The sequence below is a fragment of the Ruditapes philippinarum genome, unplaced genomic scaffold (assembly GCF_026571515.1).
Source record: "Ruditapes philippinarum isolate M1 unplaced genomic scaffold, ASM2657151v2 ctg1103_1_1_1_1, whole genome shotgun sequence".
In the NCBI taxonomy this organism is placed as follows: domain Eukaryota; kingdom Metazoa; phylum Mollusca; class Bivalvia; order Venerida; family Veneridae; genus Ruditapes; species Ruditapes philippinarum.
In genome coordinates, this window is record NW_026858865.1 from 32,577 (window position 1) to 55,235 (window position 22,659).

General features: G+C 32.1%; 2 protein-coding genes across 2 annotated transcripts; both read right to left on the reverse strand.

Annotated features, from left to right (window-relative positions):
- LOC132754522 (guanylate-binding protein 1-like) lies at nt 1–4,836 on the reverse strand. Its single transcript, XM_060745165.1, has 6 exons — nt 4,785–4,836; nt 3,089–3,238; nt 2,631–2,824; nt 1,413–1,634; nt 1,122–1,215; nt 1–772 (listed from the first exon to the last, which is right to left on the reverse strand). The coding sequence occupies exons 1-6, from the start codon at nt 4,834–4,836 to the stop codon at nt 387–389; spliced, it is 1,098 nt and encodes a 365-aa protein (XP_060601148.1). The 3' UTR covers nt 1–386.
- Nucleotides 4,837–5,325: 489 nt separating this feature from the next.
- Nucleotides 5,326–13,671, reverse strand: LOC132754523 (guanylate-binding protein 1-like). The gene is made up of 6 exons (XM_060745166.1): nt 13,432–13,671; nt 11,905–11,997; nt 10,624–10,734; nt 9,654–9,852; nt 9,135–9,262; nt 5,326–5,490 (listed from the first exon to the last, which is right to left on the reverse strand). The coding sequence occupies exons 1-6, from the start codon at nt 13,498–13,500 to the stop codon at nt 5,326–5,328; spliced, it is 765 nt and encodes a 254-aa protein (XP_060601149.1). The 5' UTR covers nt 13,501–13,671.
- Nucleotides 13,672–22,659: the final 8,988 nt, after the last annotated feature.

Sequence of the window (22,659 nt, forward strand, 5' to 3'; positions counted from 1 at the left end):
AAAAGTTTTCTTTTTTCAAACTTGCTAAACTTTTTTCCATCAGATTATGTGTTGAAGACAAAGGCAAATATATAAGCGATAGATCCAAATTATTTTAAAGTTAATATAATTGTTTTCTTACTTTCTTCTTTCTCTAACACCAACGATTGAAACCCAATATCACATTAATTGAATATTCCTGTCAATTGTTCTACTTTGCTTAATAAATGTAAATAATATAAAATATGCGTATATGTATATAGACGATATACCCTTCACTCATTTATAGTAATATGATAAATAAAATATATGCAAATGAATATGATTCTGTTATCCAAACATGCAACTGCATTTATCATTATCTGTTCTTTTTAAAATGATTGTCACTCATTATACAAAATTATAACCTAATCATCAGATGAAAATCTTTCATACACCCCAGCCATTACTGGACCAATAATAGGGACTAGGCTCAGCATGGTTTTTAACACTGTTTTTTTCATAGCAGGTTTGGCTTTTACAATTTTGTAAGATGAGCTTTGATTTTCGAGACGTTGATTAAGTTCTTCTTTTTCCTTTATCGCACTTTCTAAATCTTTCTTTCCTCTCTCATAATCGGCAAATAACTTTGCATACTTTTCTTCTAATTCTTTCCGTTCCTTCTCTCTTTTAGATGCCAGTTCCTCTTTAAAAGCCTTCCAGTTTTCTTCTTCAGAACTTTTCTTCGAATCTTCCTTTTGAAGTAGTTTATCATTTTTCACTGCCAACATTTCAGCGTGTTTCTGAATTTCAGCTATGTAAAAGAAGTTTTCTTAATATATCGAAATTTTCTTTACCTTATAGATATGTCAAAAATAAACAGTGAGACCTCTAAAACAAAAGACAATTTCAGAACTTTACTTTTCAGGATTTTATTATAGACAGTTTGGTGATTTTTGAAGCCATATGGATCATATTCTGCATTGAACTAATACATGTATGTTCTTATGATATCATGTTTTATCCATTCAAATTCTATGAATAATTTTGAGTCGACTGGTTTCTCAGTTACTTCCAAATCAACTGAAATATATTCACGCTTTCTGTAATTATTGCTTATTTATCTGTTTATATAAAAACAATATTTACATGAATTACAGTACCTTCTATTTGTAATCCATTTATGCTGGAATTCGTCCATATTTTTTCATCTTGTTTTCTACATCGGTTTTCAAACTCTAGACAACTTAACTTAAGCTGAAAGTATCATAGATTCTACTTTCATTTCAATTAGTTGATTTATAAGGCACCTCTTAAGTTAACAAAAAAAATATTGAAGAATGCAATATTTACTTAGTAATAAAATAAAGCTTTTGTTGCAAGACTTATTTCGATTATTTCTCTAATGCAATACGTACTATATTTTTTTATAATTAAAATGTTAAATATCTTACAACGTTTGGATTGACTTCATGTAGACTTTGTTTGATACTTTCTCTTATAATAGCAAAGTCCTCTCTATATTCGGTATAGCCCGCTGGTTTAAGATATGTTCCATTGGCGACTTTTGGTTTAATCAATTTGTCATACATGGACTGAAGTTCTTTAGCGCACTTCTGTTGAACATAGAGATTATTTTCTACCATCTGTTTTATTTTAAATGAATCCATTGCTCCCTAGAAATATAACAGATTTATATTTAGACGTAAGAAAATATTCACATAAAGAAGAACAAAGATTCAAACATCAAACTTTTTGTTAGAAAGTTGATTTTATATGGTAGGCGAGTAAAAGGTTTTTATTCAAATTAAATGACTTAAATGATAATAACTTGAAATTCACGCACGATGTTTCAAATAAACTAAAATGTTTTTGCTTACAAATCATGAAACTGAAAGTGAGATTGATTTGTGGGAATGTCTTATCCTAAGACATAAGTCTCGTGAAAAATAAGACTCTTTTTGATACCTTTATTTGAAACGGTTATTGGTATCTCTCAAATAACAAATCATTAAATCTTTGTTTATCAGTAAGTAAAATATAAGCCGAATTCAGATAAAAATTACTATAATTTCATAAGTGTGTATTCTATATTTACGTTGATGTAATATCGATATCTACTTATAAAATTTGTTACCATATATTCAAAAATTATGAAACCGGGAATTGATTTCAGAATAATATTCAAATTGACGTCATAGCTTATCGAGCGCACATCGTTACCTGTAGCCAACCCAAACTGTATAATCTTAATAGTCAAATAAAAATGGAAAGTGGGGAAAAGTATATTGTATAAGAAGTTAGCACATTGTGTAAGACAGATAAAGACAGCATCAATGGAAGCATAAAAGGATCCATAAATGTTAGTTATTATTCCTATTTATTTTACCCTGCTACAAGTTCTGAGAAGTACTGATTGGTGATAAAGTTATTTCATCTTAAGCTCCACGCGTTTTTGTTGTGTTTTATTTTTTGAAGTCAAAATACCACATTTGATTTCTTTCTGACAAATTATTTAACATTCAGCGCTCCTTAATTCTGGTGATATGGATATGATATGTTTTAATTTACTAGTATCGTAAAAAGTAACTAAACATATGCTTGTCCTTTCCTTCTTGTAGACCATCGAGCACGGCTTTCTTACGAATATATTCAAGGGCATTCCTTTGCACTTTTTGGTATTTTCGTTCAAAATCATCAGGCAACAGGACTCCCAAAGATTCTATCTGCCGTTTACACATGCCAACAGCTTCTTCGACAGCAACTTCATTTTCCTGTTTTGCCATTGTTGTCAAGGCATCATCAATACACGGCATTTCTCCATTTGCAAGTGAATCTGTGTATTTCTTAGTCAACGAGGCAAACACTGGAATAGATAGAATTATTGGAAGAGGGATGACCTCTCGGAAGCAATAAAACAACAATAGAATAAATCTTATATAATGTGAACACTTCATACTTGTTTTAAATTAATCTATTTGATAGTGGGTGGTCATTTTATATTATGATCTTTTTTTCTATCTTTATTTTTTCATTTTGACTCTTCTTTTTTAAAGTTAAAGCAAAGAAAGTATTTAGAAAGATTCCATAGTCAAGTTATAACACTATTGCAAACACTTCAAAAACATACTTCTTCCATTAATAGAACTGCCATCAAACAATTTGTTTGGTTCGGTACTGAACATATATTGTAGAAACTTTTCTGTGTCTGCACGAAAATCTTCACTCAGATCTGATTCGTGCACTTCTTCTAATCTGTCTAAGATTTTACGGTTTGATGCTGGGATTCCAAAAACAAAACATTTTCTCCTTGGAAAATGCTTTAATATTGATTGTTTTATTTCATTGTACTCTTGTATTTTCGTCAGTTTAACGTCCGTTTCTAGGGCTAAACTATTTTCAAAATATGTGTCTGGGGTTTCATTTTCGGGGATATTAAGTGTGAAGTCACGCAGGCAAAGAACAAATGTAGGAAAGACTAAACGAAAATCAAGAACGTGTTGTGGTATTTCGTCACTTATAATTATTTTCTCAGATAAGTTTGTCACAAATATGTTTTTTTGTTAAGGAATGTAAAAGTAAGTAACCACAAGAAGCTAAGTAAGATTATAAGATCACATATAGACTTATAGAGAATACTACATAATAGAATTTATCTTAACTGACAATACGGCTGACATTGGGTTGTCCACAAAGCTATTAAGTACAACTTTCAAACATTATCAATTAACCCTCATTAAAATGAATACATTGCGTAAGTTATATAAATATCTTTGAACATGTTTTATGTTCAAACATATTCATTTTTAATTTTTACATACAGACTATGCGAAGATTGAGATTTAAGTAACTTCAAAATAAGATCATAATAAAACTGTAAAATTATATATTTTTTACAAAGTATAGATATTTCAACTACTGGATATTTATCTTGTCTTTCTTTTTATTATTTTTCAGAATACTTCCGTAACATTTTTAATGTGAAATTTACATATTTGTTGTCTTCAGGATACTGCATAAAATGGTCTTAGCCAGAGCATAGAATGAATATTATTTCTTGGAAGTAACTGACAGGGAGCAGTTTTTCTTACCAAGTATAGGTGAGACTTTCGAATAGCTTCTTTTTTTTAAGAAAATATTGTTGTTTTATGTACAAAACTTGCTGCCAATATGAAACTTCAGCTATATCTCATTTCTATTCTGTTGTATGATGTAAAATTTAAAGATCAGATAACGTTAAGTTTTTAAGATGAAATAAATCACTAAGTTTGTAAAATATATATAAAATTTTGAAATTGACCGAGTCACTTTTAACTACTTACTTCTTATTTTTATTTGCAGAAGCTGTTAAAGACAGTCAAAAATTATTCAAACATCATCATGAAACATTTAAGACATGCCCAGAAAGATCAAGAAAGGGGGTAGATTGGAACAGATTGTACAAGAAGAGTGTAACTAAGATGACTTTTTAAATCGTTTGAATTTTAACTGCACCTGAACTGTATTTTTGAAATAAAATATCTTAAGTATTTAATATTGTCTTGATTTTTTGGTTAAACTCTTTGTTTTATATCTTAAAATTAAATTTTTGTAGGTTTCATTTTATAATATTGTCATATAGGAACATATTGGGACTAAGAGTGAGGTTTGGCGCGCCTTAAACCGGTTTTAACTCCCCAGTGGTGTTACTACCACTAACCGTTCCAAGGCTGTACCCCTATGTGTTCCTTCCCGTGTTTTACATGCGTGTATTGTTACAAGTTTTGAATGGTTGCATGTTTTGTTATGTCTACCTTGTTAAATTGTCGTTAACGGTAAGTATTTACTTTCGATCCCCCCTCCCTGTTCATCCAGATTTCCGTACCCCGACTTTCCCATTGCACCCCTTATTTCTTTAATTGCCCCCTTTTGTTTCTAATTGTTTGTGTTTAGCCGCCCTTTTGTTCTCTCCCAATTCTGGTTTGGTGCCTCCTGGGTACCTGCTGTTGTAGTTGGGGTGTGTCGGGGACTGGGTCCTGTGAAATCAGACCATTTTTCAACGCAATTAAAACGTTGATGTGCCTGCTTGGATGATAACTGATAATGTATGATTTAAGATAATAGATGTAAATAAAAAAACTCATACAATTGATGAAAATGAAGATTATTTAGTACAAACTTTCTAAGATATAAAAATACTGAACCACTTTTTTTACTTCAACGTAACATGATAAAATTGGAAGGACGTTGATAGAAATTTCAGTGTGTTACATAGGTTAATGATTATATTGATGAAGAATAATATGAAATCTTAAACATTTTTGGCAAAATGTAAAATCAAGTTTACTTAACCTGCACATTCACTTTTACGATTGGATGGGCTTGATGTCATTTCAAGAAAAACTTTTTCTGTCGCTCTGTATGAGTAAATGCAAAAGGATACGAAAGCTTCTTCAAAAGATCGTGGTTTATAACTCCCATACAGTTATACACAAATGTTCCACTTATAAGTATAGCTAGACAAAGAATGTTATTGTCATTCTCTTCATCGCCCTGAAATGTTTAAAACATTAAATAACGTTATTTGTATGAAAGCATAGGACACAATTATCAAAGAAATATGGTAAGATCCTTTTCTTTAAAAAAATTTAACAAAACAAGGCAATCTGAAGGACAGGTACTTCCCCTTCCGCAGCGGACATGAACGTGTATTTCTTTACCTTTAACCAACCATGACTTTCATGTTGTGCCATGAATGTCATAAGCACATTTGCTCATCACAAAAATCTGTTTTAGTTATTGAACAAATAGCTTCCAAATTCAAATGGATACTTTTGTAGATCATCTAGGTCTTGGAAACCGTGGTTGATTTAAGACGTCATATATTGATATGTTCCTAACATATTTGGTTGCATCATGCTTCAGGCAAAATTGCTGTTTCGAGTGATTTAGTGATATATCCTGCTTGTTTTAACTTAAAATATACTACTCAAAGATTTCTAAGCACCAAGAGTATGTTTATACCTATTTTAGGTGGAATGTCAAATATTAGATTAATTTATGTTCTTATATATGACATAGTGATTTATTAACCTTATTAAGGAATTTGTTACCGATTGTAATGTGTTTTCATGTTTATTTGTTTTGATTGTAATGAAATTATGATTTAGACGGATATGGTGGGATTTGTGAAAAACTCATTTTGCCCCAATCTTTGCAAATAACTGATTTTGCCTATAAGCGAGTATGTGACCCCAGTGTGGTCAATGACACCTTGGCACTGTCGTTGGATACTCCCTATCAGGTTTTTTAGGACAGCTTGTGGGATGGTATTCCACTCGTCGACAAGGGCGGCCGCACCAAGCTCCATTGTGCTTCTTGGCTGAAATACAGACTTGTAGCTCTTTCCATACATGCTAAGTGGGGTTAAGATCTGGGGATCGGGCCGGCCAGTCCAAACGAGTAATATCCTGTCTTTCCAAGTACTCTTGGACGACATTGGCTGTATCGGGGACATTATCATCCATCAAAATGAACCCATTACTAATTGCAACAGCATACAACCTTACATTGGTGTTGAGGATGTCATCTCGATACCGCTGGGCAGTCAATGTGCCTCTGTCGAGGACAATGAGGTCGGCACGTCCATCCCAGACCAGACCAGACCATTATGGATCCGCCGCCATAGCAGTCATGTTCCGCAATGTTTGCTATATGGAACCGTTCCCTTCACCTTTGCCATGCTCTAACACGCCTATCTGTAGTCCAGGCAGTACATTGACTCGTCGGACAGGCCGCCAGTCCATCCTGCTCCAACCAACATGGTCCTTGGCCGAAACATATCGGAGCCGGAAGTGGTCACGTATGGTTCGTGTTGACACACGCACCCCTGAAGCATTTTGAAGGTCAGAACGAAGTTGGGTTGCAGTTGCAACATGGTTTCGTCGTGTCTGGATGACCAGAAAACGATCCTCAGCCTCTGCAATCACCCTTCTTCTGCCGCCACCATCATGTCTTCTTACAGGCTCGGATGATAACCGTTTGGTCCACACCAAACACTTCACCTACCACACGATGTCGAGCCCCCTGCTTCACAATACCAACTGCTCGCCACAACTTTGCTTCTGATAAATGCCTCCTAACATTTGCATTCGCCATTATTCAAACTTAAATGTTCAATATTTCAATGGAAAATGAAGAATGAACACCCTACACGTGTTGGTACGTGAATTCTGTGTCTAATAAAGACTATCAAAATACAGCGTCAACATGTTTGTACTACCTACTTACACGTGCAAATGGCATGCCATTCAAGGCTATGTGTATACAGGATACACTCTCGATACATCACTACACCATTTACAATGTAAATATCATAACATTATCTGATAAAAATTGCACGATGCTATGTGGAAAACTTGGTGCATAGCAAACTTTGAGTAGTTTAATTTGATTGTGACTCTAAAGTTTTATTATTAAAGTTTTCATGTTTTACAAATCATTCAGGTGAGATTTACAAGGCTGCTGGTTATGTTATAACCTTGACCTTGAGAGTAGGTGATGATGGTGATATTTTTTTCTAATATAACTAAACTATTTCAGTAGTTAAAAAATTATAAAGAGGACACAAAATCGTTGACTTTTACCATTTGACCTTTATGTGTTACCTAGACCTTGGGGGTAGCAACCTTTATGTTGCGCCCCACACATCATGTCATTATGGTGACAATTTTTGCAAAACTTATCAGTATTTTATAAGTTAAAGAGCGGACAGGAAAATGTGGACGTTATCATTTTACCCACACGTGGGACTTTGACCTTGGGGGTAGCAACCTGAATGTACCTTGAGAGTAGTGATATAGATGTTGCGCTCTACAGATTGTGTCATGGTGGAGATCATTTCTGCCAAGGAATTTTAAAACCTTTAAATTGTCAATAAATTATAGAGCAGATATGAAAAAATAGATGTTTTAACATTGAAACTTTGAGTGAGTTCTTGAGAATAGGAACTTGATTGATGTGCTCTGCACATGATTTCATAACGGTGATCATTTCTACCAAGTTATCTTATAAACATTGCAGTGGTTTAAATGTCATGGAGCGGACAAGAAATGTATATTTTAACCTTGACCTTGGGGGTAGCAACCCAATTATTGCGCTCTGCACATTGTCTCATTATGGTGATCATTTGTGCCAAGTTATATAAAAACATTTCAGCGGTTAAAAACCTATGAACGGACACGAAATGTAGACTTTTTAACACTTAACCTTTAGCGTGACCTTGACTTTGTGGGTAGGTACCCTATTATTGCTCTCTGCAAATTGTCTCAAAATGGTGATCACTTGTGCTAAATTATAAAAAAAAACAGCGGTTTAAGATTTATGGAGCGGACACAAGGGTGTTACGAACGGACAGATGGACGGACGTTCTAAGGGGACAGTAATAATGTGGCTACTCTATTGTTCTTTTTAGCCACCTAAAAGAAAATAGCCACATAAAAGCATTACGGAATGAATGACATCAAAGAGAATGAACAGTTACCTATTGTCTAGCCACATTATTACTGTCCCGTGAGATCGAACAGACGTATTGACGGACTGACAGACGGAGGTCATTCCGATAATCCCCTGCCGGCTTAATAGAAGGAGATTAAAACATCAATATTGTTGAAAGTGATAGTTGTCCCCGTAACAGCACATTTGTCAATGTATTCAATGTACATTGGTCAATAAAGGCTGTGAGAACAACAGTATAAAATCTTAATTTTCCTGTTTAATTTTGTGTAGTTTTGATCAAATTCCTTCAGTACACTGCATTTTCTCTCATTACTTTCTACAACATTGTTTAGTTTCAATATGATATTGATAGTTTAAACATCATACTTTCTCTCAATTATTTATATCACTGTGTAAAATTAGTAAAATCATCCCGTACAATAATTGATAATAAATATATTTCAATTTTCAACTTATGCAATTAAAATGATATAGTACATGTTGCCTTCGATTTAATGTTTTAGAATTAATCTAACAGTATAGAAAATAAGTAAGTATTTCTAATATTTAATCAAACTACACTTAAAAGTTATCCTATCTTCTAATGTTGCTTGCTTGTTCTTGCTGGATGAATGTCATTCTTCTTGTGTTTATTTTAAATTGCAAGTTTACATGACATGTTTGTGATTACCCATGTTTACCTTTTCAACATCGCCAATTCCTTCTGTGTCAATTAGCATCAGAACCTCATCTTTTCGTTCTGGATGTTCCAAACACCACACCCACAACCCTTTTGTCGTTGCGGCAGTTGTATTTCCAAGAGGAAATCCTTTCGGTTATTTTTATGAAACATAGTTATAATGGTATTGCAATTGTTTTTACGTTTTTTTATTGTTTTTTTTTTTGACAACAGTTTTAAAATTGTGGCTGTTTTGTGGTTTATTTTTTTAAGGATATTTGTGTTATACAAAAAACATATATCGCATGTATTATTTTTGTGTACGTGTAATGTTTGATTGCACGCAAACGATGTGCGATCATTTGTTTCACATTCACTTATAAAGCAAAATCTGAACTTATCCGCAATAATTAAATATGATTCTGATATAACGGATGATATGTATGATATATTTAACAAAATTATGGATCATGTGTAAAAGTGTGACAGATATAATTGATATTAGCTATCATTCTAATTGCAACAAGTGAAATTAATATACCTCGTTTAACGCCAGCCAACATATTCATAAGGTAGGATTTTCCGGTCCTGTACGGCCCTGCTATTGCAATGATATTAACAGTGTCCTCGATCGTCGATATTTCTTCCATAACGCTTTCAACTATTGACAATACATTGTCATCATTCCGTACCAAACAGAGAGGTTTTTGAAATACTCTTAAGTGCCCATATTTTGAACTCTATAATTTGCCAAAAATAATATATATATCACTAATAAACCTTATTCATTAAAAATGGATGACATGCCTTTAAATCAAAATAATTAACGTCAGTCTATTTTGTTATTGATATGATATACATGAAATATCACTTTTTTCTAGCGTTTCTTATTTTAACCTGTATGTTTGTAGCGATGTAAGCAACTCTTAAAAATATAAATGTGATACCAAAATCTCACCGTCGTCTGCTTTTCATACCCATCCTTGAAATATTTCCGTTTAAATTATTTTATAGACTATTATTCCATAAATAATGCTAACAAAATGTATATTTTTAAAATTAATGTGTACAAAGTATATGCATAATTAATATATCTCTACTAAAGAAAAATTAAAAATCAATACGACAGTGTTGCGGAATACATAGTTTGTTTCTGTCTTTCTATTTTTCTGTATTTACGCCAATTTAACACATTATTTTGGTTGATCTACTTAACCGCCTTTTCTCATATTTTCAACTTCTCCGCAAGTGACCAACTACTCATCACACATGATAGGTAAGAGACAATTATTATTATACTCAATGTACGAAATCGGTTGTCACAGAGAAATTCGCCTTGCCCCAATATCGAACTATTGACCCTAAATTCGATGCTGTTCCAGTTATGCTAAGCGGAGCACAAAATACAGAGTAAATTTGTTTAGGTTTGTTAACTTCTCTTTCAGGTCTTTTTATAAATCATTTACATCAACATTACCTTTGTATTTAGGCTTTAGTCATTAGATACATACTTTTTTCAAATGCTTTGTTTCCATCTCTGGATTTGAAGTTCTTTTCGAATCTCTTGCTAATTTAAAACGGTCTTCAACATCAGACTGCAAGCGTTGAACACGTTTTTCATTCTAAGTATATTGGGTATAATCAAAGTACAATATATTTGTCTACATATTAAATAATTGGTTTATTGTTCTTACTATTTTAATAAAAGAATAACCAAAACTATTGTGTATTACTTTTCTTAACTTAACATAGCATTTACTTACATTACTTCACATGACTGCTTCATTAACATTTGATTACTAATTAGAAGTACTTTCGGGATCAATAAAAGATCTTTTGTTGGATGTAACAATGATGTAAAAGGACTGTGATTATTTCTGATAAACTTAAAATAAGACTCCAAAATGATTATATCAAGAAGAGTCTTCGATAGAAAACAGTATAAAGCTTTTTTGCTGCCAAATTATTTCAATTTACATGTTAAATACAGGGGCGTCCGTGGCCGAGTGGATAATGTCGTTGGCTTCAAACCACTTGCCCCTCACCGCTTAGGGTTCGAATCCCGACAGACTTTGGATTCTTTCATGTGAGGACGCTATCCAGCTAGCTTACGGAACGTCGGTGGTTCTACTCAGGTGCCCGTTCATGCCTGAAATAAGTCACGTAAGGGCACCTGAGGTCTTCCTCCGCCAGTAAAGATGGAACGTCTCCAAATGACCTATACTGTGTTGGTGTGATGTAAAACTCAATCAAACAAAAAACAACAAGTTATATATATATATATATATGTTTATAAGAATTTTCTAGGATAAACATTTTCATTGTATAATGAGATTCATTTAAATGGTTGATATCTATATATATTTAACAGGTTTCAAATATTGTGTTTAATGTTAAAATATCAATCTACGTTCAAACAAGTCAGATTAAATATGTGAAAATCCCTATATATGAAATATCATCCAAATAGTATGTGAAGTAACAACTTCCTGTTATATTTACTTTTCAAACACCTAAGTTAACTAACTGGTTGGTAAGTACTTTTTACGTGTTTCAATCATACCGGTTATGATTAAAAATGAATACATGTAGCTAAACCTTACAAATGCAAAATTTTAACATAAGGTTTTTGTACGAACATGTACTCCTGTAAATATTTGACTAAACCTTTTAACACAAACGAATAAATAAAGGTTATTATTTAAATAACTTATGTTTGGAATCATGTATTCAAAGATGAATTTCTATGTTTATGTTTGACGCTAACTCTTATTATATGCAGCAAGAAATACCTTTGGTGTTGCACGACTTTTTTCGAACATCGCCACCCTTTCTTTCACACACATCATCTCATCTGAAGTATTGTTGTAGTCCTCCTTACTCATCTGTTGGGATAAAATAATGCTAACGGTTCTTTATCTATGACTTTCTGATGAGCAATTATTTTATTCTTATTGTTTAAAAATATGTGGCAGTACTGATAATGTTGGATTAGACTACTATAATACTCGCAGAATATAATAACAACAACTTTTCGCATAAGTTTGTTATTTCAAAATAGATTTTTTTTTTAATATTATATAGTTGTATTATAACTTTACACATGGTTATGATACAATTTATAAAAAATACATACAGTTTTCATACATTTCTTTCTTTACAGCCTTAACTTTTATATCTTTCACACTCTGTTTTTAGCTGGGCCAGAACGTATCTACTATAATCTAGATTTACTTATTTTTATAATGCAATATCATGTGACAATATTTTATAGTCACAGTAAAGTTACCACTTTTCATTTAACAGTATAAAAACAGTTCTTACATGAAAAATAACTTTTTTGTAACGTCAAAACTTCAATCTGTTATGTCACACGTTTTACAGTGACAAAACTCATTGGTCCATCAGCACTTGATTACTTGACGATGAACATGTAAAATATCTATACCGATAAGCAATTTACCATGACTTAATTAGCCGGTATTTGTCTTTGTAATCAGTTTTATGAAAAATTCTCACTCGAACATGTGTTTACATTCTAAAATTCACCATTACTCCGTATCGTACCATTTCACCTCGCTTAAATAAGAATCGCACCTCTATATGTTCGACCCCCTGATGAGGTTTGCAAACTTGATAGATATGTTCTTCAAATGCCATTTAATGCAAAGGAAGCATTACCATTTTTTCCTGGAGTTAAATGATTTATTTCACATTACTAATAGTATTATTGCTTAACATTGCTTTGTTGTTTGCCAGTGTCTCTATTAGCGCCAAAAGTCACAAATATGCTTCCTGTATAAGGAAATACAATAAATATTGTTAACTGGACATACTGTAGTTTGTGAAAGTTTTAATTATGTAATTGACTTTAGTTATGCCTTTCCTCTTGTCATCCGGATTGATTGAATCGTCCTGCAAACCCTACAATTAAATATGAACCATGGCTTCACTGACAAAATGACGATCACTAGTGAATCGTCAAGCAACACTCTACAATTTTGTATGAACCGAGGCTTCATTGACATAAAGACATCACGATCCTTAACATTCGTTGTCATCTGATATGTAAAGTTACTTAACAGGCTTACTTTTCGACACATTCTCAAACTATCAAAATATGGTCAGTCCTAATCATTTTTATATCAAAAGCTCTTATTCTATTTTAGAACAGCTACAATCATCCTTATTTGATTTTTATTTGTGTTTTATTAAGGATTAAATAATAAAACACCAAAAAATGAACAGCTATGCAAGTAAATGTGGTGTTAAAATTTTTTGTAAATAACGTTTAAGTACATGTACATGGAATTAAATACCTTTTCGAACCTAGCCCGTCTCTCTTTAAAAGACATTGTCTCATCCGGATTATCTTTGGATTCATCCATTCTCAATAATTCTGGCTAAAATGTTTTTGTATTTTGTTTTTAAACTCAAGTCCAATTTTTTTAAAATAAAATAAATCCAAGTATCAATCCTAAAATATTAATATCGAATAGAAAAAACACATTGGCCTGAAATTTAACAAATAATTTAGCCTCTAGATAGATCAAGTCATTAAATTTATTCCTTTATGCTTAAATCATTGAAATTATGTTTTTCTATTCGTTCCCTTCAGACGTTATACGAAGGTTGTCCCAAAAGTTCGCGGCAAATCTTATATCGACGGTTTATTTTAACGCCAGTACATAATAGTTCACACGTATCACCTATATATTTATTAATTACATGTTAACCATTCCTCTCACTGCGTATTCCATTATTAACATTTAATTTGCTTCATGTTGGCTATAACATTGTATAATGCTAAATAAAATTAATGTTATGTTATATATTTATTACTATCGTGTTAAGAAAAATAGAAAAACACTTTTGTAAAGTATGATTAAAGGTCTGTATTTTCTGTTTTTTTATTATTTTTTTTTTATGCGGGGGGGGGGGGGGGGAAGGGGGGTTATCCATAAAAACGAGTGCATGTCCTTAAAAGTTCACTACTTCTCCCTGTTATAGTAGAAATGGACTATGCTGATGAAATTTAACATTGAATTAAACGTCTACTAAAACTTTGTTTTATTTAGAAGGAAATAATTCTGAAGGATTGAAATAGAAAATGGTAATTTTTTTGCTCTTTTAATAAATTTATTGAAAATATTGCATTACAAATTGATCCACCCTCGTGTACGGGGTTGGCAAATTTAACGACATGTGAAATAAAGCTAGCTACTGGAGTGTTTGTATATTAAAGAATAACCTTCGATCGTGCTTGAATGTAAAATTTTAGAAAAGAAACTATTTACACGTTATAAAATATATTTTTCCAAATGCAAAGAGACATTTGTAAGAGATAAGGTCTAAAATGTAGTATTATAATTGACACATTATAGCAATTTAGAATTTCTACGTTTTTCTATTGTATACAATTGTTATTGGTTATTCAAACCAAACAAATCGTTGCCTTTCATTCCTCTACATTTCATGTTCAATTTGATTTTTTTCTTCAAAACTCTCTTACGAATAGTAAACGAATTTTTTTTTTGCTTTTCCTTCAAAAAAAAGTGGCCAACTTCTGTTCAAACTTCCTCCACCAGTAAAGCTTGCAAGTCGCAATTTTGATCCGACGAAAAGGCTTATTATACTATTATAACTAGTATTAGATATTGATGAACTCTATTTTATTTTATTTCAATCGTCTCTATTAGTGCAAAATAAGCTATTCGAGTTTTAGTGAATGCCCTATCAAACGAGACTGCTTGTTTTATATTTCAAAACAGTACGATATATCAAAACAGTACAATATATCAAAACAGTACAATATATCAAAACAGTACGGAATCAAGACAATATATTTAATTTGTTTCATATGCCATTTTTAAAAAATGGATAGGCTAAATTATGCGATACATTTAAAATATTAAATAGAGGATATTTGTTTGTTTGTGTGTAAGATGAAATTTTATTTCATCGAGTGGGCTTTAAAAACAGTATTCTCACGAGTGGCGAAGCCACGAGTGAGAATACTGTTTTTAAAGTTCACGAGATGAAATAAAATTACATCTTACACAACAAACAGACAAATTTTCTTTTTATTTTATGCTTAAAAACAAGTTAAAACGAAATTTCCATAATTTTAACGTTAATATTAAAACTGTTTCCCCCATTGAGAGCCCCATTTATTCGGAATTTCTCATTAAAAAAAAGAAGTCTTGAGCTGAAAAATAAGTCCGCCAATCAACATTAAATGACGGTGATATTTATTAATTTTATTAAAAAAATATGAATGATCGCTTGTTTTGTAATAAAAACAAACAATTCTTGTAGGAGAAAAAGTCCAACCATCCATCCATATTTCTGTTACTTAGTGCGAATTTATATTAGACCTGGCTTTGTAAATTGTAAGCGGCAGCCATTTTTTAAAGTTGTGTATTTCATGGGAGGAAAATAATTGTGTAAGATTCAGAGGGATATAATTTGGATTTGTTAGTCATACACATTTTTAAAAGAAAGAAAACTTATTTGAGGATTGTAACAGACAAAAAATAAGTGTTGACAGATGTGAAAACATTCAGAAAAGGAGCTAGGAAAATGGAAAACTTGGAAACCTGCTCAAGAACGCTGGGTTGATTTAACTTATTCTTCGAGTTATGGCTGTCAATGCTTTCAATTTTTCATAAAGCATACGGCAGTTATTGCTCGTAGGATACTTTAATATGCCCAAATGTCATCAAGAGCAGTTTTGCATGGGGAAGGAATGTATTTTTGAGACTGTCAAAATGAAACAAAAAAACGAAATTTGGTGATTGGAATTTCATGAATTTGAATGAATAGAAGTAAGTTTTCTTCTTTTTATTACTTTTGACATTTAAGTTATTAATCAATTTCAGTTTTGCTTTTTCTTTAAACAGCCTGACATTGTCAGAATTGTCAGCAAAAATAAAATTGAGGTACCACATGGGGAAAATCTTAAAAAAGTAGTTTCGTCATTGAAAAGAGTGAAATTATATTTTGATAATTTTCACTGTGAAATTACCAGATATAATTTTCACGGATAAATCAGTAATCCACTGAAAAGCATAAAATAATATAATCTATTATCATAAATCCAACTTACTTACAATGTTATTTAACAACGGTAAATTGGATATGATATCAAAACGAAACTACCGCTAATATATTTTAAAAACAGTTCGTTCTCAGACACTTTTTTATTGGTTTATGAGAAGGGAAAAATGGGACTCCAGAAGGAATTAAGTTTACCTGTCATTTTGTTTTCTGTTCCTAACAATGTTATTTACTTTTTTAATTTAAGAGAAAACTTATTTAGATATTGAAAAAATAAATAACAGGTTAACCTCATTCCATTTGGATTCGATATATATTTCCCTTTCATAATGAATGTGAACGAACTGTTATGTATTGTTTTTGTTGTGCGTGCGTGCGCGTTCGTGTGTGTAAAATCATCATTTCGATTCTCTTTAATGCATACGCAGTGAAATCTTTGAAGCGTTACGAAGCGCTTGCAACTGAGACGAATATTTTGTCGTAAGCTTAATTAATGAACAAAAAACCCAGCTCGAATTCGTTATTCCTTCATTATCAGTATCAATGTTTTTGAAAACATTAGTTGAGTTTGGGCCTTTTTACGTCGAATTTCAGGATCATTTAAACATATTTAATTGAACCTGTACTATTATCAATTCATAATTATCAGACTCTGTCTTTTTTGTACGTTTATAGATGCCCTCTTTGCCAAATTTACTGAAGCGAAACAAAAACTCAGTGGAATCCCTTTAATTATATAAATATTTAATTATCTAAATCTATCTCATTAAATTATTTATCCCCATTTTTATAAAAAATATTTTGGATAAGATAAATGTAAGAAATTCTGTGCACAAAACAAATTGGAAATCGAGTGGGATAGGGTGAATGGGGCACATATAATGAAACATTATCATAGAAAGAGTCTGATGAGTTGTTATAATTGCCTGACATGAAGCATTTGATAAAAAATAACAAAACGTTATTTATAAACTGCATCTCCATAGAAAACAGGCCACAAAAGAAAAAAAGTTTGAATAACTTTTAAATACGGACATCTGAATTACAATCGTAGAATTGTTCAGCTTCAGGAGTACCATAATACGGTTTTACGACACCATCTTAAATATTGTAACCGTCGCACGAATTACACTTCACCCGACATCCAGAATGAGTTAGTGTTCCATATGGCGAGATTATCAGTAAAAGCATTGTGGAGGCATGTAACGCCATCGACAATGGAGCAAATGGCTACTGTAACTTTATATTGAGTTCCTTTGTAAATTTATGTGTTCGTTTAAACATATGCGTTTTTGTATCTCTTCACGTTTCAACACATTTATAGACCTAAAATAAATATGATTTGGACATGGTCAACGTCATTATAAACATACAAAATAACATATTATGAAAAAATCACAGTACGTTGCTTGTACTCCAAGTACAGTTACTTTATAACCTTACGTAACCAAGTTATCTGCTTCATTCAAACATAGCAAAAAAATGCACGAAATGTTTAACTTTCGATTCAGGCGCGTCAATGAAAAAAAAAACAACAACAAAAAACGTGTTTACTGTCATTTAAGTACAATAGATATATTCGTGTGGGATCATTATTAAATTTGATTGAACTCGTAAAATAAATACTATTGTGCTCGCGATATAATTTTATTTAACTCTACACTGTATTTGTTTACACAAATTTGATTGTGATTTCTTTTGTGATAAAAAGAGACTGACATTAGTTGTCATTACTTAAAAAATCTTAAACTTGTTATAGGTTCGCTTTATGATGTTTTCATTAACTCGTTTTACAAAATTCTATAATCATATGACAACTCATGTAAGATCAAAAACATGAACATACTATCGTTACTGTGATAAAACAATGATTTTCAAAAATATCCACTCACTTTTGTTTTATTGTACCGGCCTTTTGTATAGACATCTCTCTTATCAATTAAAAAAATATTCAATAACGAGAATTTACTGCTTAACCACAATGGAATCAAAATGCATAGTTGATGTATGCTTATTGTGATTGAATATACTATATAACACACTGAGAAATGAGAAAATAACAAAATTTTAACGAAAACGAAGTGCGCTTCTCTATGTGTGTTTAATACTGCAATAATATCGGACAAAAATAATTTCAAACACTAAAGACTTTTTTATTGAAGGTCAGTAGTGGTAATCTGACTGTCAAGATTAACCAGGCATAAAGTATGCTTTTAAAATGTTTCTAGTATACATGTGATTTTTTTATCATCGGTTTTTAAATATACAACAAGACCTGTTGAAGTCATAAAATATATGAAGCTAAGGGAGACAATTCTTCAGTAAACAGTAAATTGCTGTAATAAAGTGTTTGCGGTGTTGTCCCCCTTAGACGTAAGTCAGTCCAACTGATTTTAATAGATAAATAAATCTACATGTATAGAAAAATAAAATTATTAACACTTTGTGTGTGTTCAGATTTGTCTACTCTCGTCACCGGAAAATTATTACATGGGCGAGTGTAACACATGTATATACTGTAACCGGATATATTTATGTAGGCCAGTAGTCAAATTTTTAGAGCTCCTTTTTGACAAAGATATAAATTCTTCTAAATTCCATTTTGGACCTTGTTTTGTTTTATTTTCTCTTCTGTTTGTTTGTGTGTTTGTGTTTACTGTTGTTGTTTGTTTTGTTTTTTTTTGCTTTTTTTTTGTGGGGGATTGTTGTTGTTTTGTTGTTTGTTATTTGTTTCTTGTTTGTAGTTGTTGTCGTTTTCTTTTGTTTTTAGTGAATACTAAGGAAAACAGACTTATTAATTCTATGATATGATATAAATATCTAATATTTTGAATTATGTTTAATGTAAAGTAATTTTCTGGTATTTTCATTATATCCTTTGCCTAACTGTATAATAGCAAAGTCGTACAAGATATATATAACACGATAACGAGTATATCATACAATTTTGTACAGATCTAAAACCGGATTTTAAAAACGAAAACATTTTGAAATCAAGTTCTGAGCAGTATTTATGAGAATCAACGACGTGATGTATTTAAGATATCAAATGAGAGGTTGACCTTTATGTGTGAGCTTGAAAATTAAAACAAATAAAAGGAAAAGAAGAAGTGTCTGACTTTGCATTATGTTAAAAGATTTACAATTTTCTTGCGCTCTCCTATTAATTACACTTTCATGTCATCTTAACATTTTGTCTGATAATTTTAAAATTCATGTCGTCTTGCTGTGTTGTCATATTTATATAATACGGAGCTATATAATCACTCCACGGTAAAATCGTATAGCTTCAATGTACAAAATGTAAGAAACGAATTAAATGACTGTTATTTCATTATCTTTGTGTCTTGTGTCTGATTACTGGTATGATAAATTACTAATAACAGAAACCTGGCAAACACTAGTGTACATATTAGACGATATAACTGTTTTTAATGTCTTAGAGCAAAATTAAACAATATGGGCAAAACGTGAAAGTGGGGGCATTGTTATATATTACAAAGAAATGTATGAAAATGCCCTTTGTATCTTGTAATACATATAAGACTATATAAAATTTGCAAATGCTGATAGAGATTATAATTCTTCGTATGTTTCATTCCACTAGAAAAATCACTTATATACAGACATGTTAATTCATTTTTTGTTCCAATTCTACCGATATTTGAAAATGTAGGAACATTGGTGGCGTATATATCTTAGGTGACCTGAATTCAAGCACCGTTGAACTGCCTGATTGTAAGTATTGTCTTTATTTTCATTATTTGATTGATCTATTTTTATGTATTTTATTTAATTATTTATTATTTTTTATCTTTAAGGTCTTATGACATTTGTAATCGCATTATGACACTTCCTATTAAATGCTAGTGGAACAAATTGTTCGGGATTGGTGTGGTTACAATATGGGGTTTCACGGGACCCATGTTGTGGTTACGCCATGGAGCCTTGTCACTTCATTTGTGTTTTTGGTCAGGAATTTTCATGGTGCGGTTGCATTATGTTATTAGTATTTTATCTCTCTCTAGTCTCTCATATCTATAAGTCATACATAAGTATCTCTAGTCTAATTTTTGTATTAATCATGCAAATTAGTTTGTCTACAAGCTTTATTTACACATTTGTATTACTTTGTTGTTAATGCTCATTTGTTTGTAAAATTTGCTGTTCATAACACTGATGCCCATATGGGCCTAGTTGAAAAATATAACTTGAAACGTACCTTGACAATTATATTAACTTGCCAGAATTTGTTGGTCAGACTCCGAAATTAAATTTGATATCGCGTGAAAATTATGGTTACATTTCAATCCTTTTGGGATTAAACTATTGATATTCTGAAAAGTAAATAACTTGCATATAGTAAACGTGCGTCTTACTTCAGGTTTCACTGTATTCAAAATAGTAAATCTGTGTCAAGTATTGTTCATTATTTGATTACGAATTACAATTATTTAAACATGTAGGTAATACATGTGCATAAGATATGAATGGATATTATGACACTTGTCCTATAGATTTTCTACTATACTTTAGGGATGCGAAAGCATACGTCAAATTATGCAGATTTTGTGGAATTAGATAGATTTTCATTACCTGTTAAAGCTGAAGAAAGAACAAAGATGTCTTCTTTGATAGCCTTTTCCCTCATAGTCCTTTTTAAAGCGCTTTCCTGCAGTCCCCCTTTGATAGCCTTTTCCCTAAAGGTCTTTCTTTAAAGCGCTTTCCTACAGTCCTACGTTGATTGCCCCTTCATACAGTCCTTTCTTTAAAGAGCTTAACTACAGTCCCGCTTTGATAGCCTTTTCCTTACAGCTCTTTTAAAAGCGCTTACCTACAGTCTCCCATCGATGGCCTTTTCCTTCAGTCCTTTCTTTAAAGCGCTTTGCTACATACCCCTGCTAATAGCCTTTTTACTACAGTCCTTTCTTTAAAGCGCTTTAATTCCTACACACCCCTTTGATAGTCTCTTCCTTACAGTCCTTTTTATAGCGCTTTCCTACGGTCAAACGTTGATTGCCTTTTCCTACAGTCCTTTTTAAAGCGCTTTCATACAGTCCCTCTTTGATTGCCTTTTCCTACAGTCCTTTTTAAAAGCGCTTTACTACAGTCCCTCTTTGATAGCCTTTTCCTTATAGACTCTCTTTATTTTTATATAATTAAAGCGCTTTCCTATTTTCCTACTGTCCCTCTTTGATAGCCTTTTCCTTAAAGTCCTTTTTAAAGCACTTTCCTACAGTTCCCCTCCTAAAGGTCTTTCTTTAAAGCGCTTTCCTACTGATCCTATTTGATAGCCTTTTCCTTATAGTCCTTTTTAAAGCGCTTTCCTACAGCCCCCTTTGATAGCCTGTTCCTAAAGGTCTTTCTTTAAAGCGCTTTCCTACAGTCCTACGTTGATTGCCCCTTCATACAGTCCTTTCTTTAAAGAGCTTTACTACAGTCCCGCTTTGATTGCCTTTTCCTACAGTCCTTTTTAAGCTCTTATCTACAGACCCCCATTTGAAAGTTTTCTTCCAGTTAAAGTCTTTTTTCGAAAAGCTTTCCTACAGGCTCTCTTTGATAGCCTTTTCCTACAGTTATTTCTTTAAAGCACTTTCCTACAGTCCCCCTTGATAGCCCTTTTTACAGTCCTTTTTAAAGCAGTTTTCGACAGACCCCCTTTGATAAGATTTCCCTAAGTTCTTTCTTTAAAGCGCTTTGCTACAAACGACCTTTGAGAGCCTTTTCCCTACAGTCGTTTCTTTAAAGCGCTTTCCTACAGTACCCCTTTGATTGCCTATTCCTTACAGTCCTTGCTTTAAAGCGCTTTCCTACAGCACCCTTTTGAAAGCCTTTTCCTACAGTCCTTTTTTAAAGCGCTTTCCGACAGTCCCCCTTTGATAGCATTTTCCTTGCAGTCCTTCTTTAAAGCGCTTTCATATAGACCCCTTTTGATGGTTTTTTTCGTCTACAGTCCTTTTTAAAGCGTTTTCCTATAGTACTTCTATGATAGCCTTTTCTTAAGTCCTTTCTTTAAAGCACTTTCCTACAGTCCCCCTTTGTCAGTTCTTGCTTGGAGTCCCCCTTTGATAGCATTTTTCTTACAGTCCTTTTTAAAGCGCTTTTTTACAGCCATTCCTAATTGTCCTTTCTTTAAAGTGCTATGCTACAAATGCCCTTTGATAACCTTTTCCTACACTCTTTGATAGTTTTTTTACAGTTCTTTCTTTAAATCCCTTTTCTCAGTGACCTTTATATATCTTATTTTCTACATTCTATTTTTCATAAACTTTGTCTACAGTACTCTCTAAAAAAACTTTATATAGCAATTTTTCTTCCCTTAAATTTCGTTCTTTCTTAAAAATTCACCTCTTAAAAACTTTTTCCTACTGTCATCTCTATTTTATTTCATCATGAAAGATATAGATGTTTATAACTACTCTTTATTTGACATCCCCTCGCTTGCTACGCCTCTGTGTCTCAAAAACGCTTTATCTCAATGCACGTAG

Excerpts from the sequence above, each read along its gene's own strand:
- LOC132754523 (XM_060745166.1), bottom strand. The coding sequence starts at position 13,500 with ATGGATGAATCCAAAGATAATCCGGATGAGACAATGTCTTTTAAAGAG. Across the intron at positions 9,263-9,653 it reads GTTGGCTGGCGTTAAACGAG|GATTTCCTCTTGGAAATACA; the intron begins GTATATTAATTT and ends AATAACCGAAAG. Across the intron at positions 5,491-9,134 it reads GAATTGGCGATGTTGAAAAG|GGCGATGAAGAGAATGACAA; the intron begins GTAAACATGGGT and ends TAAACATTTCAG.
- LOC132754522 (XM_060745165.1), bottom strand. The coding sequence starts at position 4,836 with ATGGGAAAGTCGGGGTACGGAAATCTGGATGAACAGGGAGGGGGGATC. Across the intron at positions 2,825-3,088 it reads CAGTTCTATTAATGGAAGAA|TGTTTGCCTCGTTGACTAAG; the intron begins GTATGTTTTTGA and ends TATCTATTCCAG. Across the intron at positions 1,216-1,412 it reads ATGAAGTCAATCCAAACGTT|CTTAAGTTAAGTTGTCTAGA; the intron begins GTAAGATATTTA and ends TGATACTTTCAG.